Here is a 17012-nt window from a genome sequence, read left to right on the forward strand (position 1 = left end):
GATTAGTCTCAACCTGGCAGAAGACTTATTTTATATCGAGGAGAATTTCTGGACAGTCAATAGTCATATTGTGTGTGATACGGTTATTGTTACACTTTCAGAGTGAGTTTCAAAAATGACTGAACACAATTAAGTGAAGGTTTCCTTTTTATTTCGATAATATATCTTTCATCAAATCACGCATTGTTTATCTAATAACAACATTCGATACGAGTTGTGTACAATTAGGGGAAATAAATATTATTACAAAATCTGGTTATTGATTGCTTAGTTTAAATACACGATGTATTATTCGTCGTCTCCAGATCCCAGCACCATGGAGATGAGGTCTTCGGTATCGATCAAACCCTGTCTGTCGATTTCCATGTTGTCGAAGGCGTCAGAAACTTCTTTCGGGCTGAACTTGTCTCCCCAGTTTAACAGACCGTATCTCAGTCTGCACAATTTAATAATGCACATGTGTATGCGGTTAATTTTCACGTTATTATTTGAAAAAAAATACAATTCAATCTTTCCCTCGAAGGAAAGACAACATTGGATTATGAATATTCCCCCTTATCACATCATTTCCATAGACAAAGAAAAAATGTGATGTAATGCTGCTGTAGAAGCCAGTTTGGGGGTTAGCAGTTGCCCTTTTTTTTTTAATTGGGCAATGTCTGTCAAAACTTAGGCAACCGACGGTGGCCGTAGCGCATGCAGTAGTCAGTAGCCAATCAAAAGTGAGCAACTCGCTGCACCTTTACCCAGGCCCCGGACACTTCTGTGATATCACGGAATCAACCCGTATAATTTGTTATTAGTGTCCATTCTGATTGTAGTATTCTACGTCTTTACCCCTCGCGTTTGTATCTACAAACGGCCGTTACGCTCCGTCCCTTCTTTCCTATGTCTATGTTCTCTATCTACCAACGTCTTCCCTTTCGACAGACCCCCGACCATACCCATATTCATGTAAAAAAAAAAAAAAAACGAACTCGCTTACTTTTCGCTGTCGATTTTGCCATTTTCGTCGAACGATTTGATGGCAGCGATGACGGTCTCGTCGTCGTCGGTTTGACCACCGTCGGACATCCTAGCTGCGAACAGAGTCAACAGCTGGGTGAAGTTGATCGGGCCCGACGCCTCGCCCAACATGGCGTCCAATTCGGGGTCAGTCACCAACTTGCCGACTTTGTCCCAGGTGGCTCTCAAGTCCTCTTTGCCCAAAATACCGTCTTTATCCCAATCCATCATTCCGAAACCCTATAATATGGTGTATTGCGAAATTTTAAAAAAAAAAGTGTACACTATAGGCAATTCAGTGTTAAGGATTTCACAAAAATGTCGATTAGACTCGACCATTTCTAACGGATTAATAATACTGTATAAAAAATGAAAGCAAGTAAAAAATAATTAACAAGTAAAGATAAACAAATTTGCAAAAATGTTTGGCGATTTTCTCTCTTATTAATGGAGAAAGAAGTGTACTTCTTTGAAAGTTTTCTAGATTTTTTTATATTTTATTCGTTGTTTGAACATTTTCTCTAGAGAAGGACAACACTGCTAGGTATGACTTGACTTATCAGCTATAGCTGTTAGGTGCTGTTGGTCTTGCCATCGGAAACGCGATAGCTACGTTTTAAAATTTGTCGAGGATAACTTGCGTGGTTACTGTGCTTGTTTTCAGTCAGCAATTATTATCAACATAATATACTTTACCTCTTTGAATTCGGCCACTTGTTGGGTGGTGAACATAGAGAACACATTACTGCCGGACCTGCGGACTTTTTTTGATGAGCTCTTGCGACTGCTGTGTTTCGTGCTGGAATGAGATGGCGGTGCTTCGGGTTCGGGTGCGGCTACTGGAGCTGGGGCTTCTTCTGCGGGCGCTTCTTTCGCTTCTTCCTTCTTTACCTTCTTCTTCTTTACCTTCTCTTTATCGGCCTGTGAAATGAAACACAGTGTTTAATGTTCATTACTAATTCGTCGGCACGTTCAATTTTTGATGACTCGGAGCCTTAATTTTAGCCCTAATTATTTTTGTTAATTTGCCTCACTAATCATATTATATTTAACTGTAAAACTTTTAGTATACTGGCATTTCAAAAATAAAATTAGTATACAGGGTGGAAAATGTCTCAGCGTTTACGGTTACTAAATTAAATAATTAATAATATATATATCATAATATGTATTTATATGTTTTTACATTTTCTATCAATTCGAGACATTAAATTTTATACAACAACTTTATACACACAATTTTATCTTGCATAAAAATGCATATTATGTCGTTAGAGATTATTTCATAAACAACAAATAAGAAGAAACAAGAAGATTATTTTTTAAGAATTTTAAATGGAAATTCAATTTAATAAAATTCATGTGATCAATATTTTAGTGTCCGTGTTAAATATCTGGTAACCGAAGTATTAATTTTGTTTTAACTACGGAAGACTTAGGATTGGACTAAAAATATGTACTATTAAAAGATTATTATCGAAGTTATCTTTTTTTTACAAACGCATATTTAGTAAAATACTATATGAACATATTCTCCTAACTTTATACTGCAAAAAAAAACACCATTTAAATTGTATTAAAACATAATCTGGTCTCTAATTATTAACATAGTCTTATTTATTCCAAATAATAAATACAGTTACAGTGTTTTTAAAGTCCGATAACAAATAAAGTTATTTTAATTTAAACTTAAACGGTAAATTTTTTTCTTGTTAAAATAATTAAGCTTCTATTACTTGAATCACAACAGACTTATGGACCAACGGAATATAAAGTACGCCTATTAAAGTTATAATGCTTGACATTTTAAGAGTGAAAACAATATGTGTATAGCTTTATTAAACCAAGTTATTTTTAAAATAATTTTGATGACCTCAGAAATTTGGCCAAATGCCACTAATGCCTTCCCCTTTTCTTCAGGGGTCATTTCTAATCAATAAAATAATAATCAAATTTCAAATTTTTTTTTAAATACAATTGTCGTCATTGATACTTTTTTTTAAATTTAATACCAGGAGCTACAAAAATAATAGCATTAAAACAAAAAAGACTAATGTAAATTTTAAAAAATACAGAAAACTTCATAAATAAATTAACAATTTTTTTTTAAATCCCAAAAAGTGTTTAGAATTATGAATTTAACTTATACAAAAGTAAGTACTACATCCCTACAATTATAATAATATTTAAATGAACTAAATTAGAAGAACCAAAACTTAAGTAATGCCCATTTTACAAATCAAATTTCTCTTCTATTTCCTTATTTTAATTGAATATAGTTTTTTTTATTAATAAAAAAAAATCTGGTTTTATTTATAGCAATTATAAATACTATGGGAATGCCTAAATACAGTAAAAACTGATTGCATTAAATGCAATATAACTCCTGTTCAAATGTCTAGCCCAACGACACTCATATATATATATATATATATATATATATGTATATAAATGAAAGGCAGATGCCAAGTGGAATAAATCCTATACGGTATAAACTTATTCACTTAGGACTTTTGGCGACACGCCAATTTTTGTGCCCATGACGCGTCCGGACCAAAATCTAATTATAAACTGAGCTTATTCTAAATTAGCGGAGTTTGTAATCTGTCAACATTAAACAGCCGATCATGCTCGTCCTAAACTATTTTAAATATTATGTATTAAAAATATGTTATGACCTATATTGTTACACGATTTTTGAAGTCTGAAAACCTTAAGAAATATATTTTCCCCCAACACATACGTACATTTATCAATCTTCAACTAAAACAAAGTGTTACAATTTTTCAAAAGCTTGTATAAGGCATGTTGTTATTAAAGTTAAATATTATTAAACATTTTTTTTTTATATGTACAAGTTGAGTAGCTATCATTGGCTTTAGGTAATATCCTAGTAATAATTGGATCGTTGGAAGTATTTTTGTTCCAAGTATTTGGAATTATTTTTTTTATCATTGATAAAACAAATATAAACGTAAAAAAAATGGTTCAATTAAAAAATAACTATTAATATTAATAATTAACATTTTTTTTAAACTTATTATAGTTAAGATATGGAGGGTTTAGAGCAAAAGTTAACCAAGTCCATCGTTGTTGATTTTCAGAAATTGGCTCCTAAATTGTTTTTCGTATAATTTATGTTGCCATTTTAGGGCATTGTGATGATTTAAATAGACTTGGTTTACTTTTGCACTGAGCCCTCCATTTGTTGGTAGGTATGCATTTAATATAATATACTTTACAACTACAGTAAGATACATACTTTAATATCATAAACCTAATAATTAAACTTTTTTTTTTTTTTATTATTTCCCTCGGCGGCAAAGGAATTAAACTTTTATATTTTAACATAAGTCAAAACAATTTTTTATAATAATAATTAAGAAAATATGAAACCTAGTTGCTGTACTAGAAAAACCCTAATTACCTGGGCCTAACTTGTGTATTATAATACACAGTTAACTGTTAAGTAATACAAATACCTTTACCATAAAAATTATACTATACTTTTCACTATTTAGTGTTTTTTTCTTTGGTACTGAGTAATGGAGAATTATATTATAAATATCATAATTCAAATTTATGTTTAATAAAATGTAAACTATTTAGCAAGTACACATTTAGTTAAAACTCAAGTCACTGGTATAAATTTAAGATAAGATATTATTTATTTTGTATTGGTTGTTGCACGAATAAATGTGCTCGTATATTGTATTATAATTAATTAAAAGGTGCTATTGTCCGTATTTAGTTTTACTTTTCTTGTAAATATACATAATATAATAGTAGGTAAATGGTAATTTATTAAAGGAAACAATATGATGTAATAAAATATAATATATTTACCATGGCGTATGTTCTCTGTAGACGGTTGTTTAAATGATGGAAGAAGCGAACAGTAGTACTGAGCTACTGAGCCAAAACCGCGGTCGGTGCACGATTCTCAATGGTTTAAAAATATAACAGTACCGGCTAGCGAAACACTAAACTTAGCCATACTCAGTCATATGTCTTTTTGGTGTTGGTGTTTTATTTAAAATTTCCATACCCTACCCACTCTGCGCAGTCTCTTCTCCTAGGTATCATCAGTCGGAATGTATATTATTTGTCGTACAACAATTTTTTTTTTTGGCATCCCTTTCTCTTACCTCGAATTTGCAAACAACCGCTTTCTATATTATTATATTGTTACCATCGACACAATTTAATGGGGACTAGTCTTAGTCAAAACCCTAAAAAAATAGTCCAAAAAGCCTAAATTTTCGAATTCATTTTTTTAGTGAAAAAATACCTATTATTGACTATGATTAATTCCATATTACTAATTCAAACTCGGACGGTTTTGAGTCCTACACCTAACCTCCTTGTGAAATTGCACCAATGAATTTATTACCCGAATAACGAATTATAATGATTGGTAAATATTATATTGTTTTGGAAGTATAATCGAATTTTTGTTTGTTTAATTATATAAATTCTAAAAAAAAAAAAAACTAAGATACGAGCCTTTTTTGGATAGTTATAAATTACATATACAATGTACAATATATGTATATTAGTTAAAGCGGTTTTAGTATTTTACATTAAGAAAAAAAAGTTGCATTGATGCAAATGATCTCTAAAAATAAGTTTTCTCTACTTTGGAGTTTGGACCAAGGATATTCAATTTATTATGAGGTAATGTTTCACCTATTTATAGATAAATATATTCAAATACTTTACTTATTAAAATTATACTTAAGTTAAATTGAGCCAGTTTATATATATTGTATTGTATTTAGGGTAAATTATACTAACACTCACAATCAGATATTGCTTTGTAGAAATGACTCATAATAATCACACTATATTCAGGCCAAATAGTGGTCCACTGTAGATAATGGACTAGATTTGATTGTTAAGTAGTTGAACCTATAAAATTGTGTATATTAAAATTAATAATAATTTAATTGTAAACATTTAGTATACTTAAGAAGTTCACCAGATACAATGTTCAAACGAATACAACGTCGTAATCGCCCATCAGAACGAAATGTAAAATTAATATATTTGAAAAAAATTGCACAAATATTATGAAAAATGATTAATGAAAGATGACCAAAGTAATTTTCTGTGCTCTTTGTTGGTATTGGAAGTAAATAAAGACTTATCGGACCAAAAATTAACAAGAATTTAGAAAATGTATGAAGATCAGATTTTAGGGAAAAAAGCAATGTCATAAGTAAGTGTTATTTAATTAATGTTAACACATATCTTCAAGAAATGTTTAAGAAGAAGATTGTAGAAGATCGTTATTAATTATCAAAATAAAAACAGTTCTATTTTGTAATCCTAAGTATTTTGTATAAATAAAACAAGTCTTGCACTAATATTTTTATTAGATGATTACTATTTAATATAATAAAACAAATGAAACTATCAAATATATTACTTTATATTGTTAGGTAATTTTTTTTATAATCATAAGTATAATTATTTGTTTTTATTTAAATCTACACATGTTTTCTTTAATGTGGTTCTTTTATTGACATTTCTTCTAGTATTTTGCCTGAATCAAATTTCTGGGAGAAGTTCAGAAGAAAGATCTAAATCTGCAGTATACATGCATGCACAGCAAGATGGCATTCTAAAACTATCATAATACATTTCTTTTGAATCTTTTATTGCCGCTAGTTTTCTGTATATGTATTTTTGCACACAGATTGTTGTATAACCGCTCGGTAAATGCTCACAAAACTTGCATGGTTCTCCAGAGTTTCTACATTAAAAATATGACAATTATTAAATTTAATTATAAAATATCAATGTTAAATAATTTAATTTAAAAAGAAACATATTATATCTATTTCAACTAATAAAAAAACAAATTATATTGTTGAAATTTACTGATGGGGTGGTAGCAAAAGTCGTAGCCTAGTGTTTGGTAATAATTAAACATTATTTTGAGCATTTGGTACAAAACTACTTAATCGAACGGCGTACACTTCTCCCAGTCATGGAAGATGTTATAATGACAAATTAGCACGATAATACTTCTTCTTCCAAGTCTGAAGAAGTATTAAGGCGGTATCACAGCTATGCCGTTCCATTTTTATAAGAAGCGCTGCTCGTGTAAACCACCTTATATATAGTAAACATTTAACTGAAAACTTGATCAGATATAATATGAATACGTTAATTCAGTCAGTATGGTCACGGCATTTGAACAGTGGAGACCACTATTGCCCTGAAGATGGACTCTGCAAAGAGTCCGAAACGTTGGCACACAACATTCGACGTGGATATATCCGAAACTCACTCAGTTCAGATATAATATGTTAAAACTTTTGTAGATTGAAACTACTAGTTCCATTAATTTCAAATCTATGCATGTTGTCCATCTTCAGAGTAATAGTCGCGAATGCTGTATCGTTTAGTAGGCGGTAAGGGCTATTTCTCTGATGATGGACCCTGAAATGGGTTCGAAGCGTCAGCTAATAATGATAACATTAGATAGATCCGCAAAACTAAAACTTGAGACATAAACTGTTGTAAGTATCCATGTTATATTATGTTCATATAACAAGGATACTTCATTTATTAAAGAGGAAGTAAAAATTGTATAGGTTTGTTACTTACATACACGTTTCCACTCTAATGCCTTGTCTATATTTATTAGTGTCATTATTTGGTCCTTGAAAAATATAACGCCATTCAAGGTTTTTATCAACGGCTGCTTCTGGATAGATTATTTGTTCCTAAATATATATTTTAAACATAGAAATGTAGTTAACACAAACACGTGAATACCAAATAACATACTTTAATATAATAATACTTAATTGTTTTTTCCGAATTTTTATATCCTGCAGTAAGTTTTTATACAAAGCTTTTCCTATGCTTAATGCTACCTCCTATCGGCATCAATACGTATCGGGCGTATTTTTGATACTTCATGGTAGAATCAAATTATAGACTGATGTCGTTAATGTAAATGTTAACAATTAAATAGTTTTATAGAGAAAACGGCGAATGTTCTATAAACATTGATATTATGATAATTAAATTATTAATAGGTACACTTAGTCTGTATTGTCATATTGTAAATCCAAGCGTATAAGAAAATACTTATAGTATTAATAAAATAAATATAAGAATAAATAAATCAAATTTAACAAAAAAAAGTTGTTCAATTATAATTGAAATAATGTACACGAGAAATCAAATTTAACTAATTTCGTCAACTTTGAAACATAAAATGATAGCCAATATCAATTTACAGTTCATCGATGTGGAATTTCTACTAAAACCGTAGGAAGATGTAACACTCGTAAATGGTATTAAAGCTCCTATTTTGGGATATCATAAAAGTTTAAAAACTGCTGGTTGTTATATTAGCGTTGCCTATCTAAATGTAGTATATTTGATCATCGATAGGAGGAAAAACCCCTTTGAAGTGTTTTCGTTGGCGGATAATTATTTTTATTTATAATAATAATATATGCCCATACCACCACACTATTCACTAATAGTTACTTTATTCTGTACAAACATTTATACTTACTAATGAAGCACACATTGGCTGGGGCCGGGATATAGTACTTTGTGGTACCTTTATAAATTCTGTCTTTAATAGTAAAAATAATAAATGAATATTATAAAATTTTATTAATGTGTAATTTTCTACTTACGGGATCTTCTCCAAATAGTCCACTTGGTATAAATTTGCTGGTGCGAAGAATTTGTTGTAAATCACGTCTAACGCAAAATTAAAACAAACTCAATAACAATATTTAGTTAATCGTTCATAAAATTACCTTGGGTAATTGTCAGCGTGTTCACAATAACCATCATTCTTAGAACATTTGACAATAATTGGTTGGTCTGGTTTTTTCACAGGAATTGTGTGAACAGCCTTTTTAGTAGAGTTAGGAAGTACAACTATAGGTGAGGACTTGATTTGAGGTGTTTTACTGGCAAGAATGGTACTATGATTTGATTGTTGCGATTTTGTTAAGTTTGTTGTTGAAGTTCTAACATTAGTAGTCGTTATTATTGCTCTGTTTTCATACCTAGAATATATTAAAAAAATAAGAGTAAGAATAATAAAGACAATAAAGCTGTACTTTAATTTTTAGCGTATGCAAATCATAATATTGGCCTAGCAAGGATTTTGCTATGTATAAGTGTTATACCTGATATACCTGGTAACTTTTAGAGGGACAATTTCAATTTCAATTTTAGGGGGCCCCGGTTCCAAAAAGCATTCTGAAAATTAGTATTTTTTTAGAATTTAGGGCTAGTTGAAGTTGTTAGAGAATTAGATAACACTCCGTAGTGACTAGAAAATACATATGGATATTGTCATTTGAATCATAGTATTGTTCGTTTGAAACTTTTGCTAGGAGAGCCTTCTCAGGAGGGTATTATGTTATAAATCGTCAAAATGTATACAATATACATATATTATTATTAAACTTATAAGATCTCAATTATGTATGTGAGTGCTAGCAGTGGGGCACTCGAGATATTTGGAGGGGTGGGAGGGATTATGATTATATACAAATTTTTAAGTTAACAAAATCTAATTTTATATTTCTATTTAAAATTGTAATTAAAATAAAATAAATTTTCATACACGAAAAAACAAATTTTAAAACCAATACCTTCTCAATTATTATTGGTTAACTATTATTTTAATTAAAAATGTTTACTTATACTTATTTGAATCCACTGTGATAGGAGTTGTGGTATCTTGAAAATGTGAATTTGTTCTTTCTGTTCCTGTATAATTTACTTTAAGAAGGAATGAATATTCTTGCCAGTTTAAATTGTATTCGTGTGGATGTTGCGCTTTTATGCACGTCCATTGAAACTAAAAATGATTGGTTTTTCTTTTATTAATTGTGGGTACATTTTTAATATTGTATATAGGGTTTTCATTAAGGATAAGACACTCAATATCTCCTAAAATAATTTCAATTTTTTTTTTAAATATTGTTACCGTAAATAAAAACATTTAAACTTTTTGACTGATCGATAACGAGTTTTGGATAACTACTTTTATTTTTTTTAATTTTAAATAACTTGTTTGAATAGTTAGGCTTATTTTATTTATTACACTTTAGACCTGTTCTTTGAATTCTAAAAAACGTTAAGTATGCTTTAGAACTAATTAACTATTCAGCCTATTATCATTGGTTATATTTATTTATTATCAATGCGGATATAAAATCAAATTTGAATTAAAATAGTAATTTTAGCGTTTAGCTACTACTACCAAATAATTTTTTAAAATTGTATAAAATAAATACAAGATAATTAAATGAATGTAGTAAAGTTTTTATGAAAGTGATTTTAGTGTAATTGAATGATTCTAAATGACTTCAATGATCGTGTAATATACGTGTACCAACTGTGAACTGGTGGAGTTACATCTTGAAAATATAGTATTAAATATAAAATAATATAAAAAATAAATAAAATAATACCTAATATGTTGTTATTTGTGTGTAGACGTGAAACAACTAACAAGTAACACTTACTGCTAATTAAATAAAAATACTTTATTACCGTGCTAATGAAGACCAGAAATATCATCAGCCACGGCCCTTGAATCATTTTGCTTGGGTTTTCCCATTCACGACAAATTAAAAAAAAAATTGCCTGAAAAAAAAAGTTTTTAAGTAGTAATAGTAACAAAAGCACAACACGCGCACACCACAGATCAGCTGCTATTTTAACACTGGACTAGGTTCGGTTTATTGTAAATTTGTACCGATTTTTTGCCTATCTAACGTTACTGTAAATTAGTGTGCATCATAAATTACGTATAATCATATTTTAATTATTACATATTATTTTCAAGTCTGATTTATTATTCCGAATTTCTCAGTAGATGAACCTTTGGTGTACAACGATTATCTAGAAGTACGTTAATTATTTTAATAAATAGCAATACCTAATTATCTCTATTATATTTCGTTACTCGCTATATAATATTATCAGCTTAATTTTATGTAAATCATATCGTGCATAATATGATAATCGATGCTAAAAAGTCAAAAGGTCGTAAACGACATTTTTGCAAGTTTTCAGGAAGTATGCTAAATCGATAGAGAATTTGACAATTGCGCAAATATATTAAAAACTTATTTTTGATTCAAATGTCGTTTTCAAAAAAGGGTGGTGGTGAGAGGGCCACGAAATTAGGAAATAGCAGGACACCAAAGCAGGTACTCTTGTCGTTAGCGCCGAAGATGACAACATTGTTGCAGAAATGGTACGTATACGCATAGAGTGTATTATTTTTATGGTTAAGGGTTAAAGTATTCATTTCGTTACTATAGGGTAGTAAAACAATGTTCAAAATTAACTTAACAATGATGTAATAAACTATTATTCCGATTTGTAATATTATAAAAAATAAAAACAACCGGTCCATCATAAACAAATCAACAAACAATCCAACGTCGCATAATAAAAATATAGTGTACCAGGAGAGTCGAAAGAAAAACGAAAGTAACGGTTAGAATTTGAATATAAATAAATACAAATAGGTAGATTGTTTATATTTTAGTCAAGACCAACTCCATCAATACATACTATCACTCCCTCCTCCCATGATTCAAATTTAAATTAATAATAAATATTAGGTAACATTTAATAATGCCGCAGGTAGACGGTAGTTGCATAGAATAAACAAAGGAGACACTTTTTAAGAATTACATGGAGATGGTATAGCGCACAGATGTGTTAAGTGACATTTTTGGCGAATATTAATTAAGTACTCTATAAAATCTTAAATCGTTGTCCATGTTTTTTTCCATATTATGCACAAATGTTGTATGTGAATTGTTTAATATTTTATCTACTATATAAATAGCATTGTTGTTTGAGATATGTACTGTGGTTTATGTAAAATATGTAAACTTTTAAATGCTTTACTGAACAATTTGCTAAATGACACTTAACACATCTGTGCGTTAGACTAGACCATCGATGAGTTCTTATAGACATAATATACTGCAGGTGCACAACTAGCGCTTGTCTAGCGGGCAACTAACAAAACAAATGTCGGGAGATTCTCCCGTAAGAAAGCATTGAAAAATGTAAAATTTACATATTTGTTATTTTAAAATAAGATTATAGTATATTTTTTTATTCTTATCAAGATGTTAGATTTACAAAAAATGGATGAAACCATTCGTTTTAAAACTGTAGTGGTTTTTAGAAAAAATCTTCATATTACATACACGAGTCTCGTCCACCAGAGCGCTCTCAAACAAAGAAAAACGCGGGAAACATTGTTGATAACAGTTGATAAGGGTCAAGGGATCGTCACTAGTGTTTACTGTCTAGTGTCTAATGTCTTAAACATAAAACAACCGGATAGATACCTTGTCTCATGTCTGCTATTTCATGCAAATTTTTAAATTGTTAAATATTGAGATTTACTAATTGCTAACAATATTACTATACCTAACTAAACTAGTGTAGTTTTTTTTAAATAATATCCGTGTTATATTTGATCGAAATGGATACTTGGACTCCTGCGTATTGTATCGATAACATAGACGAATGTAAAAGGGTCTTACTGACGCCAGGAAATTGGGAAAAGGTTCGTTAAGTATAAATTATGAACTATTATTTTTTTTTTTTTTATGAAAGTGTTTTTTGTTTACTACAGTGTGTTTGATAACAGTACAAATTATTATCGAATAACCATATGCCTATTAGGTATTCGGTAACCAATATATTCCAGTCAGATAACTAGGTTACAATATATCTTATATTAAATTCTCTTATTTAAAAATTATAATATTTATAGAGTAATATAGTTTTTTTAATCAAATCAAAAATACATTTTTTATTAATTTTTATGAAAAAAGATAAGTTATAAGATCAATGCAAAACCAGCAAAGTGTTAGCGATTTTTTTTAAATGATTATATTTATATCTAGATCCCCATTTATATTTAATTTCTGACTGATTTCTTTATGTACAGTGTGGTGTCGACTAGAAATTCTAGATCAAAGACATTTTATAAGAGCCAAATTTGATACTAAATTTCTGTTTCATTTTGTTACCTAGTTGTATTTATTTAAATGTTGGCTAGTAAATTAACTATTTTCTATGTATTTTTCAGGTTCCTTTTTTGTTGGATAGACAAGCAGCAGTTGGAACATTAGTGCGCTTTAAAGGGATGATACAAGATATGTTAAATCCCGATTATTATAGCAAAACATTTTCTGTTGTTAACTCTTTGACAAATGAAACTAAAGTTTATCAAGGAAAATTCAGTTCCGCAGTGAGATCAGTAAGTATAAATCAATAATAGTTTTGAACACATTACTAGTCTTTAAAAACATTATGCTTTTTAAAAATATATTACTTGAATAATTCAAGTACATATGTTTTAAATATAAGACTTAACACAAATCGTCCATGTCAGATGTTAATTTTTTCTTGCTGTCTTAAAATTATATTAATAACAACATTGATTGTGTGGTGTGTGTTTAGAAGGAAGATGAAGAAATCCACTTTGGAGATGATCTAATGGAGAGACTACCTGTTGCTTGTATACCTATTCCTGGACTTAACGATTGGGTAAAAAATGTAGAAAGTTCCAATGGGCTCAACGAAACCGAACTGTATGCATTCTTTAGTTATTTTACTATGGTCTATGATCTGCCGAAAGTGGTCAGCATGCGCCTTATTTTTTTGCTCAAAACCTTGTGTTATAGCAAAAGTAATAATGCTTTGTATAGTGACTGGATTTTGATAATTTTATTTGTTTAGAAACATTCTGCTTGAGTTAATGCTAATCTCTGATTTTAAATAATTACATTTTTATGTGCCATAATAAATAAATGTTATGAACTCGTTTTTTTGTTTGAGTTTTGGCATAACTGTTGTATTAAATTAAAAAAAAAAACTATGGATTTAAGGACGATTTATTTTTTTTAACAAAATTATAAACTTTCTCCACAAGGATGTCATCGCTTTTCCAATAAAAACATTTTTCATCACTAAAAGCTAAAGGGACTAGTGATAATGAGTTTACTTTAAAAATTATAATGAGATAATGCAGTTCTTTACCTAACCTATTAGCGTGCTGTGCTTTCCATTACAAACTATGTGTGGAAATATAATTTAATTAAATTTTGTATTTACGCAACAATTTATTATTATTTTCAGAGAAGAAAATTTTGCCAAACGGATTCGTTTAGATCCAACGTGTCAAAAACGGTCTAATGAAGTTTTTGTTTTGGTATGTGTTCAATAATAGTTTCAGTGGTTGGTTAGGATGATTTTACTTTTTGTTTTCTTATAAAGATCTACCCAGAAGATGTAGACTCCAACGAATTAAAACTCAACAGAGTTGTGGATGTCATTGGATTTTATGACCATCAATATGTCAACACTGACGATGAATCTCAAGAGCAACCGTTAGATGTAAAAGCATCATATTGTGTCCATGCTATCCATATAAAATTTCAACCCGACCCAGTTTTATGTGGAAGCCAATTAAGTAAGGTTACATTTTCGGTATTCATAGTACATCTGCACATGAAATCAACAAACCTTATAAAAAACAATACTTGTTTTATAAAGTAAAGCTGTAGTCGATACATGCTGTTTTTCTGTTGGGAGTGCCAAAGAAATACATATAAATAGGTAATTGTATGCAACAATAATCTATTGCATTTGTTTTTAGCTGAAAAATGTATTTGGGAAGAAGCGTCTAAGATCCAAGAAGAATTAAAACTTGTATTGACTCAAGCTTTACTCGGAGATTCTTTAGCTGCCAATTATTTACTATTTAATCTCGTTTCAACTATGTAAACATTTTATTTTAATTAATTATGAATAGTTGCATGAATTAATTTGTTGATTAAAACATTGTATCTTAATTTTTCAGCTACAACCGACAAAACAATCAGGTTCCTGGTAAATTTGCATTAAATATACGCGGTATTCCACAAGATATCGTAGTTGACTACACTAGTAAATTGTATTCTTTAATATCGTGTTTGGTAGAAAAAAGTAAATACTTTCCAATAACCATTGATAATATGAACAATACAGACCTGATACCTCGGTGAGTTTTGTACAATTCATGTTGAGTTTTATCATGTTTAATTTTTTATTATTGTTTTGTCATAGAAAATGTTACACTACAAACAGGTTATTAAATGGATTTTTACAACTGTCGAGTAAAACACATTTGGTTCTGGATGAAACAAATTTGAACCCAGGAAAATTAGAAAATAAAGGTTATTCAATGATTAATAAAATTTTAATTGTCTTACAAAAACAATGTTTTTTTAATGGCGAATAAAATTATTTGCATATCTTCTTAAAACAAGAATTTATAAGCAAAAAAAAAATATTTTTAGTTTTATTTATAAATAAACTTTTTTACTAAGAATAATTTTTTAGTCATGAGTAATCGAATAATAAATGCCTAACTTCAATGCTAATATGCTATTTAAATTTGAGTTATGTGTTAAAAGATCTATTCCTCCACTTAATTACATCTAAATTCGCTTACCTGGCTCCTCAACTAAGTATAATTATGTCTTCTATACAGCACCTGTTCTACTGCGTCTTCTCTGAATGCCTAACCGTAGCTTATGCCATACTAATATCTTACTAATGTTTTATTAAAAAAAAATTTTTTTTTAAAAATATAAAAAGAGATTTTTTAATAGTTGTTTTTTATTTGTTATATTTTGTATTTTAGGAATGTTAAATCTTCAAGCAATCAATGACATTATATCTAATCAACAAGTGAAGTATGATTTTATGTACTATACTATTGATTATGAAACTGAAATTTCCGTGTTGACATTATCTAATGGAAAATCTCTATTCCCGGTAAGTTAAAATAAGATATTATTACATACACGGTACAACACAATGAGAATCTGTCAAATTACACAATTGTGTTGCCCAAGGAAAATTGTATTGTATAGTTTTTCAAAATTTAATTAAATATTGACAATAAATAATACAATATTAAAAAAGCCATTAATGTAGAATTCATTAAAAAAAAAATTGCCAACTATGTATTATGATTTATTTTAACAATTTCTAAGTATAGTTTTATTTTTATGATAATAATTTAATAAAAAAATTAATTACAGTTTGATATCGACATTGTATTCAAACCGGATCCTTCTTGCATCGGAAACATTGAAGAGACCATAGGTTCGGCCCAGACGTATTTAAATTCTCAAAGTTCGCTTTTGGAAAAAATAAGAAAATATATTACGATAATATCTTCGATGGATTTCAATTTTAACGAAGATATTTTAAAAGTAACATTAATTTTAGCTTGTTTTTTTTTTAAAATAATATCTAATGTTTTGTACTACGTGTTTTTATTTTTAAATAATTTCAGATCATAGAAAACGATTATGTGGCAATGCGGAAAGCAGATCCTAAAAATGTTTCGCCCGATGATTTACATCGTTTTATGGTTATTTCAAAGTAAGTTATTCAATTGTTTCTTTTTAAAACAAAATTTCAATGTGTTAATTTCTTTACTCGCAGGTTAATTGCCTTATGCTCCGGCAAAAATGAGTTGAATAAAGAAATATGGGAAAGTTGTAAAGCATTGGAATCAGAACGTAAAATAAGAAATAAATAATTTAAATTTACCGTCATTTTATCTTGGCTTTTCTTTTTGTTCTATAATTTTTTAAACACGTTTTTAGTTTTTTTATAAATTATTATAATTTTTTTTTTAAATAAAATATTGTAAAATGAATATCTTTATATGAGTTTCAATCTTATTATTGTCAAAGTTATTCACCAATAATTTTTTTTTTTTTAGTAAGCTTAGAAAAAGCTCGGTTTAATACAAAGGTGAGAAGGATTTTATTTTTTTAATTTTGCCAAACTTAAGTTAATAGTTTCTATTTAGGTCTGCTCATTTCCAAAAGATGCGCTTTACATTCAAACTTAAACATATTTTGTAAAACTGTATGTTTGTCGTTTGATAAAATGTCTTTGAAAAA

General features: G+C 28.9%; 3 protein-coding genes across 4 annotated transcripts; 1 reads left to right on the plus strand and 2 right to left on the minus strand.

Annotated features, from left to right (window-relative positions):
* Window positions 1–129: 129 nt before the first annotated feature.
* LOC126838021 (myosin regulatory light chain 2) lies at window positions 130–4994 on the minus strand. Its single transcript, XM_050572100.1, has 4 exons — window positions 4852–4994; window positions 1702–1926; window positions 986–1245; window positions 130–436 (listed from the first exon to the last, which is right to left on the minus strand). Exons 1-4 carry the CDS (start codon window positions 4852–4854, stop codon window positions 289–291), a joined length of 636 nt encoding a protein of 211 aa, XP_050428057.1. The 5' UTR covers window positions 4855–4994; the 3' UTR covers window positions 130–288.
* A 1431-nt stretch (window positions 4995–6425) lies between these two features.
* Window positions 6426–10801, minus strand: LOC126842359 (protein spaetzle-like). Of its 2 annotated transcripts, none has more exons than XM_050579308.1 (7): window positions 10558–10801; window positions 9705–9859; window positions 8802–9056; window positions 8676–8742; window positions 8549–8611; window positions 7624–7742; window positions 6426–6763 (listed from the first exon to the last, which is right to left on the minus strand). In XM_050579308.1, the coding sequence occupies exons 1-7, from the start codon at window positions 10603–10605 to the stop codon at window positions 6559–6561; spliced, it is 912 nt and encodes a 303-aa protein (XP_050435265.1). In that variant the 5' UTR covers window positions 10606–10801; the 3' UTR covers window positions 6426–6558. The 2 variants fall into 2 exon arrangements, with proteins under 2 accessions (XP_050435265.1, XP_050435256.1); XM_050579299.1 differs by having other exon boundaries at window positions 6427–6763; window positions 9699–9859; window positions 10558–10797.
* Window positions 10802–12322: 1521 nt separating this feature from the next.
* LOC126840239 (mini-chromosome maintenance complex-binding protein) lies at window positions 12323–16762 on the plus strand. Its single transcript, XM_050575863.1, has 12 exons — window positions 12323–12604; window positions 13133–13303; window positions 13507–13637; window positions 14185–14257; window positions 14323–14518; window positions 14705–14828; window positions 14909–15088; window positions 15154–15263; window positions 15734–15867; window positions 16137–16310; window positions 16394–16482; window positions 16546–16762. Exons 1-12 carry the CDS (start codon window positions 12521–12523, stop codon window positions 16640–16642), a joined length of 1563 nt encoding a protein of 520 aa, XP_050431820.1. The 5' UTR covers window positions 12323–12520; the 3' UTR covers window positions 16643–16762.
* Window positions 16763–17012: the final 250 nt, after the last annotated feature.

Source organism: Adelges cooleyi, unplaced genomic scaffold (assembly GCF_023614345.1).
Source record: "Adelges cooleyi isolate 19-005CV unplaced genomic scaffold, UGA_ACOO_1.1 ACOO_flye_CR_arks_rails_tigmint_CR_PRNA_108, whole genome shotgun sequence".
Classification (NCBI taxonomy): Eukaryota; Metazoa; Arthropoda; class Insecta; order Hemiptera; family Adelgidae; genus Adelges; species Adelges cooleyi.